The 15828-nt window shown below is 52.9% G+C and overlaps 1 protein-coding gene across 2 annotated transcripts in view; it reads left to right on the forward strand.

Moving 5' to 3' along the window:
- PRKX (protein kinase X-linked) overlaps positions 1-15828 on the forward strand; it is a 77576-nt gene that overhangs the window by 22191 nt on the left and 39557 nt on the right. For both annotated transcript variants that reach the window (XM_040266389.1, XM_040266388.1), the window contains exon 3: positions 11386-11649. In XM_040266389.1, the coding sequence (XP_040122323.1) occupies positions 11386-11649 (264 nt within the window). The remainder of the gene's footprint in view (positions 1-11385; positions 11650-15828) is intronic.

Below are 15828 nucleotides of genomic sequence, written 5' to 3' on the forward strand. Positions count from 1 at the left end.
GGGGCTGAGGTGCGTGATTGCTGGGCTTCCCAGGTGGTGGTGGTGGGGAAGAACCCGCCTGCCAGTGCAGGAGATCGGAGAGACGTGGGTTCGATCTCTGGGTGGGGAAGATCCCCTTGAGGAGGGCATGGCAACCCGCCCTGTTTTTGGGCTTCCCTGGGGGCCCATAGGGTACAGAATCTGCCTGCAGTGCAGGAGACCCGGTGCAGTTCCTGGGTTGGGAAGGTCCCCTGGAGAAGGGCATGGCGAGCCACTCCAGTATTCTGGCCTGGAGAATCCCCTGCACAGAGGAGCCTGGTGGGCTCCAGTCCAGGGAGAAGGAAATGGCAACCCACTCCAGTATTCTTGGACTTGCCTGGCGGCTCATAGGGTACAGAATCTGCCTGCAAGGCGGGAGACGCGGTCCAGTCCCTGGGTTGGGAAGGTCCCCTGGAGAAGGGCATGGCGAGCCACTCCAGTATTCTGGCCTGCCCTGGAGAATCCCATGGACGGAGGAGCCTGGAGGGGCTACAGTCCACGGGGTCTCAAAGAGTCGGACACGACGGAGTGACTTTCACTTACTCACTCACTGCCCTGCACGGGCTGGTGGAGTCTTTCCCACTGAGCCACCAGGAAAGCTGCTCTCCTACCCTCTTTGCTACTGAAAGGTACGACCCTGACCCACGGCCCAGACGTGTAGGCGTCCACAGCAGGCTGTCTGTCCCCTGGCGGGATGTAGGGGGCTGCTGCTTCTCTGGTTCCCACCTCCTGCCTCCACTGTATTCCTCTGAACCCCCCTTCTCCCCCAGCCCAGCCTGTGCCCGGAGTTAACAGCTGTCCTGGCCTCCCCGACTTGCCTGCTTTCAAGGCATCCTTTGCTTCCCTGCAGCCGTCGGGGCCCACCCACCCCGCGCCGCGCCCGCCGGCCATCTGCGTCTGTACTTGGAGGTCCGTAGAGAGTGACCCCAGGGGCTTCATTTAATCGTGTCCTCGAGACGGCTCTCACGGGCTCTGCCTTTGTCTTTGACTGGTTTTCGGCCTTCCCGAGTGGCTCAGTGGGTAAAGAACCCAGCCCCCGATGCAGGAGACGTAGGTTCCATCCCCGGCTCTGCAGAGATTCCCCGGAGGAGGGCATGGCAGCCCACTCCAACTGTTGTTGCCTGGAGAATCCCCACGGACAGAGGAGCCTGGGGGGGCTGCAGTCCACGGGGTCGCAGGGAGTCAGACACGACGGAAGCGACTGAACACGCGCGCACGGTGACCCTTTTGAGGTGCCCTTCCCTCCATCGTCCCAGCACGGTGACCGCACTGGAAGGTGGGGGTGCCGGCCATGTGGTCAGCCCAGGATCACATCTCCACTGCGATGCTCGCCTGCCCTGCCTTGCCCTGCCCCTCGCCACCTCCCAACTTAGCCATCCACACCTGCCTTTCTTCTGCAATCCACTTGCCCGGGCAAGGAGACACAGGACCGTCTACTATGGTCTCAGAACATCTTCCGTGTCCCCCTCTCCGCCCCCACGCACGGAAGAAAACACCCGTAAACTCAAAACCGCTGGAGCGATGTCTCCAGACGAGTAGAGGCATGTTTGACGGGGGACAGAAGGGAGCAGCTGGCTTTTTGTGTGTGTGTGTCTGACTTTCCTTTTATGGAGCCGAAGGGCAGTCTGGGGCCCATGTGGACGGGTCACTAGAGTCTCGTGCTTTTGAGTCATCAGAGCAGAAGTCACTGGGGCATCAGAGTCAACCCCCTGACCCCGCTCGAGTCTTGAGTGTCCGGGTGGCTGACGGGAAGACTTGTAGGCAATCCAATGCGTGTGTGCCTCCCTCTGCAACAAAGCAAAGCTTCTACTTAACGGTGTCTCTCCTGTGAACTCGGAGATTCTGGGAAGGCACTCCTGTTGCCCAGCGGTTTTGTAAAGGAGATGTGGACTGCTCTGTCTGTGGCCAAGGCATTCTCATGTCATTTAGGAGAACTGGCTTGAGCCTTTTTTTTTTTTTCTTTTAAACCGAATACAGGAAGTCCTCAAACCAGAACCCCAGGGTGTGTCCGTGAGGGTGCTTTGTGGCCCAGTTTTCCCAGGAAGACAGGCCTCCTGGTGGCCGGATTCCTGTTTGTTCTGGAGACCTAGTGGTCTGTTGACCTGCTGTGGTAGTTTATGTGATGGTCAGAGAATCTGCCTACGATGCAGGAGACTCGAGTTCAATCCCTGGGCTGGGAACAAGAGAAGGAAAGGCAACCCACTCCAGTGTTCTTGCCGGGACAATCCCATGGACAGAGGAGCCCGGTGGGCTATGGTCCGTGTGGTCTCAAAGAGTCGGACACGACTGATGGACTAACCCTTACATGGAGGAGAAGCAGATAGACTTGATGGTGAATAGGAAAAGTACGAAATGTTGTTGTTGAGGAGACAAGAGTTTGGAAGAGGCAAGAAGCTGGTGGGAGAAGCTCTTTTCAGCTTGGGAGTGGCAGGGCGGAGATGCTGAGCTGACCTCGTTGTGTGTGTTCTGGGCTCAGCAAATATTAGGGTGATGCTCTTGTGTACCTTGGGCTGGGGGGGGCTTCCAGCTCTGGATATTCCACCTCGTCGTGGGTGTAACTGTGTCTGCCTCCCCAAAAGATGGGTCTTCCCTGGTGGCTCAGACGGTGAAGAATCTGCCTGCAGTGCAGAAGACCTGGGTTCGATCCCTGGGACGGGAAGATCCCCTGGAGAAGGAAATAGCAACCCACTCCAGTGTTCTTGCCTGGAGAACCTCATGGACAGAGCAGCCTGGCGGGATACAGTCCATGGGGTTGCAGAGAGCCAGACATGACTGAGCAAGTAGCACCCAAGCCCAGAAATACACCATAAGTACCCGTGAAAGTGACCTTGTTTGGAAATTGGGTCATTGCCGGTAGAATTAAGTTGTTGCGGTGGTGTAGAAATGTGTTGTTCATCCGACTTCCTGGGTGGCCTTATACCAAGAGGCCTAGGTCGGGAAGATGCCCAGGAGAAGGAAATGGGGATTTTTCCTTGTAATTTAGTCTACACGGCTCTACTTCTGTGTGTGTCTGTCTCCTGACCTCCTCTTTCTGTATGGACCCCAGTCCTCTGGGATGAGGACTGCCCTAGTGACCTCATTTCACCTTTATCCTCTCTTTGAAGACCCATCTCCTAATACAGGCATATTCTTAGGTCCTGGGGGGTTAGCAGTTCAACATATGGATTTGGGGTGATGCAGACAGTAGACATAAAAATCTGCCTGAAATGGCAGGAGGTGCAGGTTCGATCCCTGGGTCGGGAAGATCCCCTGGAGGAGGAAATGGCAGCCCACCCCAGTATTCTTGCCTGGAGAGTCCCAGGGACAGAGGAGCCCGGTGGGCTATGGTCCGTAGGGTCACAGAGTTGGACATGACTGAGCGACTGACACTTTGGCCATCCAGCCCAGAACACCTACCTACTGAGTTGCTCAATGCAGGTGTTTTAGCCCATGAGGGTGTTATTATAAGCTCCTTGAGGTTTGGGATGTTCTTCCGTGTGTTATCACTTCAGAGACCAGGTTGTGTTTGAAAACCGCGGTTGCGTTGATGCAGGGCCAGCAGGCTTTGGATGCGTCCCCATACAGAGCAGGGGGAGAGGGATCTGTGTGACCAGCCCTGGGCACAGACGGCGGGGAACGCCCGCAGCTATGGGGTGAACCATGCGGTTGAGTGGGAAGAAAACCAGGAGGTGAGCAGGTGTTGAATCCTCCCAGCTGTGCAGTTTTCTCTTGGAAGTGAGTCACTTCTCCCAATATCTGCCTTTTGAAACACTGTCCAGAAACCCCGAGTGGGTTTTACATGAAGCTGCATGAAGCATGGAAGATCAGGCCGAAGAAAGGCTCCAGTTTGAACTTCTGCTTGAACGCTTTGGCACGTTCGCCTGGGGTGCTATCAGCAAGCTCGGGACTTGAAGTGCGACTGGTTGCATTTTTCTGAAAGCCAGCCAGGAGGTTCACAACATAGATATCGGACGAAACTTTTCTGTGCTGGGATAAAACCATTCCGAAGGTCAGTGCAGCCAGCGGAGAGATAATTTTAGAAGAGCTTAGTAACTCAGCGTCCAGGGTGTTGAAGGATTGTGACACAGTCAAGATTTTCCAGGGGAGGACGGCTTCGATCCTGTCTGAAGAAGGCAACCCTGTGTCTGCTCCCTGTCCTTTCTGCTGTATAGATTGCTAGCATCTAAGAGTGGGACCTGAGTTCAATCCCTGGGTTGGGAAGATCCCCGGGAGAAGGGAATGGCAACCCACTCCAGTATAGACTGGAGAATCCTATGGTCAGAGGAGCCTGGTGGGCTACAGTCCATGGGGTCGCAAAGAGTCAGACATGGCTGAGCAGCTAACACTTTCTGTTCTTTTGAGAGTGGCACCAGGACAGGTGTTCTCAGCACTGCTGACATTTTTAGGACTTAAGCCCAGGAGGCAGCATCTCTATTAACCCTGAGAATTGCTCTGAGGAAGCAGGACAGGGTGCGGGGAGCCACGTTATATAGAAGTTTTGCAACAGACAGCAGTTAGTGTGAACATCAGAAGATGACTGTTAATGAAAGAAATCAGATACCCGAAGTTGAGGAATTTAGTGCTTTTCTATGTATGGATGTGAGTGTTGAACCATAAAGAAAGCTGAGCGCTGAAGAGTTCATGCTTTTGAACTGTGGTGTTGGAGAAGACTCTTGAGAGTCCCTTGAACTGCAAGGACATCCAGCCAGCCCATCCTAAAGGAGATCAGTCCTGGGTGTTCATTGGAAGGACTGATGCTGAAGCTGAAGCTCCAATACTTTGGCCACCTGATGTGAAGAACTGACTTGTTAGAAAAGCCCCTGATGCTGGGAAAGATTGAGGGCAGGAGGAAAAGGGGACGACAGAGGATGAGATGGTTGGATGGCACCACCGACTTGATGGACATGAGTCTGAACAAGCTCCAGGAGTTGGTGATGGACAGGGAGGCCTGGCGTGCTGCAGTCCATGGGATTGTAGAGTTGGACACGACTGAGCGACTGGACTGGACTGAACTGAACTGAACTGAACTGATGTATAGGAAGATGCAAGAATCTGGACTCACTGAAGTCATTCCTTTATTCTGCATCTCAGCTACCTGGGGCCAGCGTCCTGTGTGTTCATCTCCTGAGTTTCCTCAGGACTTAGCGTGGGGAGTGGCTGCTCGACGGCAGGTGTTGTTTCCTGAGTTCCTTCAGGGCTCGTGGACTCACCATCCATCGTGGTTGCAATCACTCCTGACTGTGACATCCTTGGTTTACTGATATGGCTGGAAATCCGTTTCTCATGAGTTTCTATAGAGGTTCCTTGTGCAGGGTCATCAGTCAGGTGTCACTGGGACCCTGGAAGATGTTTGCCCGTCAGAAGAGCCCTCGCTGGGTGCTAAGCTCGCCCAAGAAAGAACAGTGAGGCTGTCATACCTTTGGGATTCTGTGTGCTTCTGTTTGAGCATCACCGCAAGGAACAGGCTGGCTGGACCTAGACATGTCATGATGTGACCCAGAGAAGGAGTTGGTGCAGCCCAGAGAAAGAGACTTGTCTCGATGATAAATGATGGAAAAAAGGCAGGCGTCTGGTCATCTGGTTTCTCTAGACAGTGATGCCGGGGAGGAAGACATGTTCCTGATCCTTCCAGGCTCTTCTGGCTGGTCTAAGAATGAAATGGACCTGAGACAGATGAACCAGGAGAAAAAGCACACAAGAATTTAATCTCATGTATACATGGGAGAGAGCTATGAAAATGGAGTCACTCCCTAAAATGGCCCAGCTTGTAGCCCGCATGCTCACTTGTGTCCCAACTCTTCGTGACCCCCATGGACTGTAGCCCCGCCAGGCTCCTCTGTCCGTGGGATTCTCCAGGCCAGAATACTGGACTGGGTTGCCATTACCCCCTCCAGCGGATCTTCCCAACACAGGGATCGAACTCCTGCGTCTCCGGCTTTGCCAGGCGAACTCTTTACCCCTGAGCCAACTGGGACTCCCCAGCTGGCCCTAACACGCCCCTTAAATACCGTCTTCAGCTGCAGACAAAAAGAGGATGTTGGGGGTAGTGGTTTGAGATATCAAAGAGGAGGAAGGGCAGTTGACATAGAGACGGAGAAAAAACAAAAGTTTTATAAATAAACGTTTGCTGGTCCAGGGGAGACATAGAGACCTAGTGTGAACTCTAGTCTCCAGGCTCTGTTTGCCCTCTGCAGACATCTCTGCTGAAACTAGAGATTCCAGGACCAGCTCCTCTGTCTACGTTCTTGTAGGCAGTTCAGGGAGAAGGTCCAAGTTTTCCCTTGCATCTGCTGGACCTTGTTTGTTTTCAGCTGGAGATAATCTGCATGCCTGAGAGATACTGGGGGAGGGCAGGTTTTGTTCCTTTTCCAGTAACAACAGCCGCAAACCACCCCCACCCCACCCCAAGCCCCCTTCCTGCCTCCTGTCTTCCGTCACATCTCGACACTGCAGATCTCGAGCCCTGAGACTGGGAACAGGACAAAGATAGACAGGAACTGGGGAAAGAGAAACCCCTAGAAGTGGCTGCCACTCTGCTTCCTAAGGATGGGGTCCCTGGGCAGCCCTGGCCGCAAGAGGCAGAAATCTAGCAATGCAGAAAGAAAGGCATTTATAGGAGTGTAACAGAGTGAGGTTCGGAGAAGGCAATGGCACCCCACTCCAGCACTCTTGCCTGGAAAATCCCATGGACAGAGGATCCTGGTAGGCTGCAGTCCATGGGGTCGCTAAGAGTCGGGGCGCACGACTGAGCGACTTCACTTTCGCTTTTCACTTTCATGCATTGGAGAAGGAAATGGCAACCCACTCCAGTGTTCTTGCCTGGAGGATCCCAGAGACAGTGGGCCCCCGTCTGGGGTCGCACAGAGTCGGACACAACTGAAGCGACTTAGCAGCAGCAGCAACAAAGTGAGGCGAGTGCTTCACTTAGCGTGCAGCCCTCGACGTGCATCGCTAGGCTGCACCATTATTACTAAGCAACAGGTCGCGCTCAGCCATTGGTCAGCTCTGCAGCGGGTCCCGCCTACAAGCGACCAACTGTCCGTGAGAGACCCTAAGGACTCCTGCTCAGGCATGGGTTGAGGCCTCAGTGGGCTCAGCCCACGGGCAACCATCTATGAATGAGCGCCCATGAGTGGTCCCGCTCAGCCATTGGTCAGTGCTGCAGAAGGACCCGCCCAGAAACAATCATCAATAAGTGACCCTTAGTGGTCCTGCCCAGCCATTGGTTGATGCCTCAGTGAGCTCCGCCCACTGGCCACCAACTATGAATGAGAGACCGTTAGTGGTACCGCACCTCAGAAGGCCCCGCCCACAAACAGCCAACTGCCAATGAGCGACCCTTAGCGGTCCTGCTCACCCAGTGGACAGCACCTCAGAAGGCCCCGCCCACAAGCAGCCAACTGCCAGTGAAGCCCTGGTGATGGTCCTGCTCAGCCGTTGGGCAGTGCCGCAGTGGTCCCCAGGCAACCAACTGTCAATGAGTAACATTCTTGGTCCCCCCCAGCCATTGGTCGTCTCTGCAGTGGGCCCCGCCCACAAGCAGCCAACTTCCAATGAGCGACACTTAATGGTCCTGCTCAGCCATTGGATGGCACCTCAGTGGGCCCCACCCACAAGCTACTGTCAGTGAACGACCCTTCGTGGTTCCACTCAGCCATTGGTCGGCTCTGCAGTGGGCCCCGCCCACAAGCATCCAACTGCCAATGAACGACCCTTAGTGGTCCTGCTTAGCCGTTGGTCGGCACCGCAGTGAACTGCCAAGCAAGCGTCAATGAACAGCTCTTATTTATGCTGCTTAGTCATTGGACGGTGCTGTAGTGGGCCCCGCCCACAAGCAGCCAACTGCCAATTAAGTCCTGGTAATGGTCCTGCTCAGCCCTGGGGCAGTGCCGCAGCGGTCCCCAGGTAACCAACTGTCAATGAGTAACATTCTTGGTCCCACCCAGCCATTGGTCGTCTCTGCAGTGGGCCCCGCCCACAAGCAGCCAGCTGCCAATGAGCGACCCTTAGTGGTTCTGCTCAGCCATTGGACGGCACCGAGTGGGCCCCACCCCCTGGCAAGCAAGCGTCAATGAACAGCGCTTAGTGATGCTGCTCAGCCATTGGACGGCGCTGCCCCGGCCCGACCACAGGCCCCAGCTGTCATTCAATGCCCCTTAGTGAGGGCTTTCATCCCAAGGTGTGTGGACCGGTGGTCATCGGGTGGACACAATGCAGATATTGGTCCTGGCCTTACCCCGGGGACCTTCCAGCTCACCCAGCCTTGGTCCAGCGGGAGAGCCTGCAGGGCCCCGGGAACAAGCTGGGGGTTATGGCTTCGGGGGGGCTCCAGGGTGCTTGCCAGGGCCACCCACTGTCTGGACCCGGGGCTTCAGGCCGCGGTGACTGTATCCCCCCATCCTAGGTTCTCTGATCTAAGTAGAGCGGGCGTCTGTCCTGGCTACCCTGCCGTCAGGCACCCCCATGGGACCTCGTCTCCCCCATCTGGACACTCTTAAGAAGCCTGGGGGTCTCCCCCATCCTTGGGTCTGCGATCTAACTACTTGGGCGTCTGTGTTGGCTACCGTACAGTCAGGGACCCCCCATGGGACCCCATCTTCTCCCACCTGGGCACCCTGAGAAGCCTGAGGGTCAGTTCAGGGATGACACCTGGGCAGGATCTGGGGACCCGGCCCTCAGGGAGCTGCCCGCTGAGCTCTGTCCCTTCTGAGCCAGGCCTGGAACCCTGAAGGGTGAAACCTGTGCCTGGGGACCTGGCCCTTTCTTTTCAGAACAGAGAATAGAACACGTGTCTGGTAGAGATTTAGCGGAACATTATCCGCTGACCTCAAGAGCAAAGGATGTGTGTGCTTGTGAAGGTGTTCAGTCGTGTCTGACTCTTTGCGGCCCCGTGGATTGTCGCCCTGCCAGGCTCCTCTGTTCTCCAGGTGAGAATCCTGGAGTGGGTTGCCATTGCCTTCTACAGGAGATCTTTCCAACCTGGGGATTGAACTCAGGTCTCCTGCATTGCAGGCAGATTCTTCTGAGACGCTTGGGAAGCCCGAATAAAGGTGCTGACATCAAGAAGTTGGCAACAGCTAACCACGCCCATCCCTCACCTTCTGTACAAAAGGGCTTTGCTGAAAGCTTCTGGTAACTTTGGGTTTCTTAAGGCTTGATGCACCCATCTCCTTGTGCGGCCCTGTAACAAACTTTTCTGTGTTTCAAATTCCAGTATTCTAGTATCGTTTTGTCTCCCTGGGTGTCAGGCAAATGGGCTTGCGTTTATGATAACAGCAGCTCTATCTGAGCGTAGCGGGCTCCCCAGGGGGCCCAGATGGTAAAGAATGCCGCTTGCCTTTGGAGGAGACGCAGGTTCAATCCCTGGGTGGGGAAGAGCCACTTGGACAAGGGAATGGCAATCCAGTCTCCTTGCCTGGGAAGCCCCATGGACAGAGGAGCCTAGAGGGCTACAGTCCATAGGGTTGCCAAGAGTAAGACAGGACTGAGCGACTAAGCACCCTTCTGAGGCTAGCCTCAGAGAGTCTTCACATGTAAATGCACACTTAGAGAAAGCCTCTTGTATGCAGGACCCATACTTTTCTCTAACGGATAACCACGGTGATGAGTGAGATAGACATTCATTTGAACATCAGAACAGTATGTTGTTTTTTCTTTTTGAAAGGCTTTCCTTGGACATAGAAAAGTTTTTCCTCTCTGCAGCCTATCTTTTTTTCTAATTTGGCCACTTTGTGCAGCTTGTGGGATCTTAGTTCTCACACCAGGCATCAAACCCACGCCCTCAACAGTGAAAGCGTACTGTCCTAACCGCTGGACCACCGGGGAATTCCCTCATCTTTTTTTTATTGCATAAACTTATATTTCCCTGGGAACTTTGCTGTTGCTCACACGATAAAGAATCTGCCTGCAGTGCAGGAGACCTGGATTTGATCCCTGGGTCAGGAAGATCCCCTGGAGAAGGGCATGGCAACCCACTCCAGTATTCTGCCTGGAGAATCCCATGGACAGAGGAGCCTGGAGGGCTCCGTCCATGGGGTCACAAAGAGTCAGACATGACTGAGCAACTAAGCATATATACTCTCCTGACCACTGCACTTGATTACTTCTTTCTGATTTTCCTTCCAGTTACGTTTTGGGTCATTGCTTATACATTGGTATATTGATATACATATCTATATATTGATAACAGTTTACTATAGGCAGACCTCAGAGATACAGCGGATTCAGCAGCGGGGCACCTCAGTAAAGCAGAGAGTGCTGTAAAGCAAGTCACAAGAGGTTTTTGGTTTCCCAGTGTGTCTAAAAGTTTGGTTTAGGGGACTTTGTCGTTTTCTTTTAGATTCCATGTATAAGTAGTATCATATGGTATTTCTGTGATTCTGTCTGGCTTCACTTAGTATGACCATCTCTTTCTTACGGGTACCTTTTCTAGGGCCGTATCTTATACAGTTGTATTTATTCCAATAGGTGGAGAAGGGAATGGCAACCCACTCCAGTATTCTTGCCTGGAAAAATCCGATGGATGGAGGAGCCTGGCAGGCTACAGTCCATGGGGTCGCAAAGAGTTGGACACGTGTGAGCGACTTCACTTTTCACGACATGTATACGTGGACACATATACATGTCTGTGACTGTCAGTGTTGTTCAGCTGGTCCAGCGCTCTGTGAACCCAGGGACTGCAGCACCTGGCTTTCTCATGACTGAGGGCCTTGTGCTGGCTGTTGAATCTACCAGTCTGTTGTTTCCTTCTCGCTCTTTCTCCAACGCCTTGATCACCTCTGCTTAGAGTCCGTTACCCTCCTATGTAATGAAAACAGCACTTGTAGAACCAAGGAAGTTGTTGTTCAGTTGCTCAGTTGTGTCCGACTCTTTGCGACCCCATGGACGGCAGCACGCCAGGCTTCCCTGTCCTTCAGCAACTCTCAGAGCTCTCATCGAGTCGGGGATGCCACCCAACCATCTCATCCTCTGTCGCCCCTTCTCCTCCTGCCCTCAATCTTTCCCAGCATCGGGGTCTTTTCCAATGAGTCACCTCTTCACATCAGGTGGCCAGGGTATTGGAACTTCAGCTTCAGCGTCAGTCCTTTCAATGAATATTCAGGACTGATTTCCTTTAGGATGGACTCGTTGGATCTCCTTGCCGTCCAAGGGACTCTCCAGAGTCTTCTCCAGCACCACAGTTGGAAAGCATCAGTTCTCAGACGCTCAGCCTTCTGTCTGGTGCAGCTCTCACATACATACATGACTGCTGGACCACCCCTATAGATGGATCTTCGCGTAACCTGTTCATGTACCATGAACTCAGTGCTTTGCCCACCTCAGCCTCTGTGTGTCCGGCCGGGGCGGGGCGCTCAGTCTCAGTGTGATCCCCTGCCTTCCCCGGTGCAGGTTCTGGACGGGTCATGACGACCGATTCCTGTACATGCTCATGGAATTTGTGCCGGGCGGCGAGCTCTTCAGCTACCTGCGGAACCGCGGCCGCTTCTCCAGCAACACCGGGCTGTTCTACGCGGCCGAGATCGTCTGTGCCATTGAGTACCTCCACTCCCGGGACATCGTGTATAGGGACCTGAAGCCGGAGAACATCCTGCTGGACAGAGACGGCCACATCAAGCTCACCGACTTCGGGTTCGCCAAGAAGCTGGTGGACAAGTGAGTGCCCGTCGCTCTCCCCGTGTTCCCCCTTTTCCCTGCCCTCTGCCTCTGGCAGCCTCCACTCCTCCTTCTGTGCTGGGAGTTCCTTTCTGTTGAGATTCCTCATCTCAGCAGAAGTGATGGGGGGCTCTCCTGGTGGTTCAGATGGTAAAGAATCCACCTGCAGTGCGGGAGACCTGGGTTCGATCCCTGGATTGGGAAGATCCCCTGGAGAAGGGAAGAGCTACCCACTCCAGTATTCTTGCCTGGAGAATCCCATGGACAGAGGAGCCTGGCAGGCTACAGTTCGTGGCAGAGAGTAGCCATGACCGAGCAACTAACACTCACCCTTATAGCTGATACTGTGTAGCTTTTGGCTTTATCTGACAGGCTTCCCTTAATATGCTCATCTGTAGGTCCACCCACGTTGCTGCAAATGGCACGCTGTTGTTCTTTCTCATGGCTGAGTAATATTCCATCTCGTATATGTACTCCCATCTCCTTTATGTTTCTTCTACTGACGGACAATGAGATTGTCTCCACGCCCTTGGCTGTTGTCTGTAATAAGGATGATGACGTTTTAAGAGGTAGAGGTGTGTCATTTTGTTCCCAGGCTCAGGACAATCTTACAGACAGCCCCAGAGAGCAGTCCTTCTGACACCGCCTGGGGTCACGAAGAGTCAGACACACCTTAGCTTACAGAGGAGCATACAGTACTGTATTTCCCAGGAAAAAAGATGTGTGTTCCCTTCCTCTGCACGATTTTACTAATTTAACTTCCTCACGTTGCTATCGAGAGCACTGCTGTCCAAAACAAATTCAGCACAGATCTGAATTATTTCATGTTTTTAACGAGCCTTGTTTCAAAAAGTCAAACCAGGCATAAATGATTTCATGCAGAACTTGATTTAATTCAGGATGTCCCAAATGGGACCATTTCAACATATTGTCTATGTCAGCTCTGACAGACTCTCCGTGAATATTTTCTGTCCATACCTGGTGGCGTGTGGGGTCTTAGTTCCCCAGCCAGGGAAGGAACCTGCGTGCTCCCTGCTTCGGAAGCGTGGGGTCTGAACCACTGGACCTCCAGGGAAGTCCTCCGTGAATCTTTGCTACTCAGGTTTTGAAATTCCAAACATCGTTTCTCCCTTGGTGTGTCTTTAAGAGGGGCTCGGATTTCCCATCAGAAACACGAGATCTGTGTTCATTGACCGTGACGCTTGAAACGTTTGGAAAGAAAGCAGATTCACGTCCATTTTTCAGCCCGTGCGTTTGAGTGTAGGTTGTTACGTTTAAATTCAAATTAAAACCGGGTTAGAATTTCACTCTGTGCAGTGACACTTTATGACTCCCATATCAGAAGCTAGATCTGGAAGAAACGCCCGTGGTGGCCATTCCTGTGACGCGTTGGGGTTGGTTCACGTGAGTACTGTTCCTCACGTTGCAGCAACATCTGTTTGTGGCAAACAATTGGAGAGCAGTTTTACATTAAAGGAAGTCAGTCCTAGAGGAAATCAATCCTGAATAGTCATTGGAAATCGGTCCTGGCTGTTCATTGGAAGGACTGATGCTGAAGCTGAAACTCCAGTCCTTTGGCCACCTGATGCAAAGAGCTGACTCATTGGAAAAGACCCTGATGCTGGCAAAGATTGAGGGCAGGAGGAGAAGGGGACGACAGAGGATGAGATGTTTGGATGGCATCACCGACTCAATGGACATGAGTTTGAGCAAACTCTGGGAGTTGGTGATGGACAGGGAGGCCTGGTGTGCTGTGGTCCGTGGGGTCGCAAAGAGTCGGACACGCGTGAGCGGCTGAACTGAAATGACTTACGTTAAGTAACTCATGTCTGATGGGTTTTAGACAGGGGCCATCCTGGAATTACTTTCTCTGATGAAGTTAAACTCAGTGTCATTTTCCCCTATAGAATTTCATCACTTGCATGGCTAAGAATAAAGTAGGGCGTTTTGTGTCTTAGCTGGGAAAGAATCCATCTGCAACGCGGGAGACCTCGGATCGATCCCTGGGTTGGGAAGATCCCCTGGAGAAGGGAAAGGCTCCCCACTCCAGTATTCTGGCCTGGAGAATTCCATGGACTGTATAGTCTGTGGGGTCGCAAAGTGTTGGACACAACTGAGTGACTTTCAGTTTATGTAGGAAGAGTGCAGGCAGCTTTAAAGCTCGGTTTTATTCCAGGATAATCCCGTGGACGGAGGAGCCTGGTGGGCTGCAGTCCACGGAGTCGGACACGACTGAGCGACTTCACTTTCACTTTTCACTTTCATGCAGTGGAGAAGGAAATGGCAACCCCCTCCAGTGTTCTTGCCTGGAGAATCCCCATGGACAGAGGAGCCTGGCGGGCTACAGAGCACGGGGTCGCAAAGAGTCAGAGACGGCTGAGCACCTCAGCAGAGCACACAGGCTTTTGTCTAGTTGTGGCGAGCAGGGGCCCCTCTCCGGTTGGCATCCGCGGGGCTTCTCATCGCAGCGGCTTCTCCCGTCGTGGAGGACGGGCTCTAGAGCGGGTCACTCACGGTGGCGCGCGGGCTTTTCACTGCCCTGTGTGACGTGCAGTCTTCCTGGATCAGGGATGGGACCCAGGGGACAAAGCAAGGAAGCAGGGGTGATGAGAACCTGTGACCACCCCCAGCAGTGGATTCTCAATCTCTGAACTTCCAGGAGAGGCCAGTTTTTATTATTATTATTATTAATTTTATTTTTTAAAATTTATTTATTTATTTATTTTTGCTTAGACCAGTTGATTGCTACCTACCCATCTCCCTGAAGCCTCACGCTCACGCGCTGTCACGTAACCCCCATGGGCTGCAGGCCGACAGGCTCCTTTGTCAATGGACTTTTCCAGCTAAGGATACTGGAGTGGGTGGCCATTTCCTTTTGCATGACTTATTTTTTAATTGAAGGATAATTGCTTTACAGAATTCCATCGTTTGAAATTAAATTATTTTTAGTTGAAGGATAATGGCCCTCCAGTATTGGGTTCGTGTCTACACGAAAGTCCTCTTTTTAGTTTTTCCAAAGTCATTTCGTTTGGAAGCCTGATTCCAACAAACCGTCAGTAAAATGCTTCACAGATTCGCTGGGTGCTCAGCTGGCCCGACCATCACCAGTTCCCAGCTGAGAAATCTGTGGTTGTGAGAGGTCAGACGGTCTGCCCGTATCCTCGCAGTTGCCAAGCGATAGCGCTTTATGGGTTTCAGGAGAAGTTTATTTCCCTTACTAAGAGCCTCTGTTGCTGGAAGCACCTCAGAGGGGCAGTGAGGAATGAAGGCTTGCTGTGGGGACCGCTTGTCTGCATTGGACTCGTGTGTTTGCCCATTTCTAAAGGGTCAGAGTGTGAGCGTGCTGTAGATTGGGGTCACCCCGTGTTCCTGGTGTTGCTCATCTCCTCTGTGAAGTGAGAGCTGTTCCTGCCCTGTGGGGTGAGAGGTCAGGATGGCTGCATCTGCTCATTGGAAAGTCTTTCCTAAAGACAGTTCCGACCAGGTAGTGAATGTGGAGGAGAGAGTCGGTGCTTCCGAGTTGATGACGTCCACCCTCCCGGCACCAACGTCACCTCATAATTGTAACGTTCACCGTCATCACGACTAGCAGCAGCAGCATGACCGCCATCTCCACCATTAACATCACCACCGTCATCACGGGATTATCACCATCGACATCAGCACCGTCGTATCAGCATCACCACCGTCACCACCACCAACATCACCGCCATCATTAATGTCACCACCATCACCCTATCAATATCACCACCACCATCACCACCTACAATATCTTCACCAGCATCGGCAGATCAGTATCACCACCATTTCAGTCTCACCACCATCATCAAATCATTATCACCACCATCGTATCAATATCACCACCGTCGTCACCGTCAACATCACCAGCACCAACGTCACCACCACCACCATATTCTCACCACCACCATTCAGATCACCACCACCACCACCACGTCGTCACCACCGTCGTATCAGTATCATCTCCATCATCATTGTTACCACCACCACCATATCAACATCACCGCCATCATTAGCACACCACCATCATCATATATCATCATCACCACCAACATCACCACCGTCATTGACATCAGCACCATCAGTATCACCACCACCGTATCAATATCACCACCACCATCAACATCACCAGCACCATCATATCACCACCATATCAATATC

This window comes from Oryx dammah, unplaced genomic scaffold (assembly GCF_014754425.2).
Source record: "Oryx dammah isolate SB20612 unplaced genomic scaffold, SCBI_Odam_1.1 HiC_scaffold_23, whole genome shotgun sequence".
NCBI lineage: Eukaryota > Metazoa > Chordata > Mammalia > Artiodactyla > Bovidae > Oryx > Oryx dammah.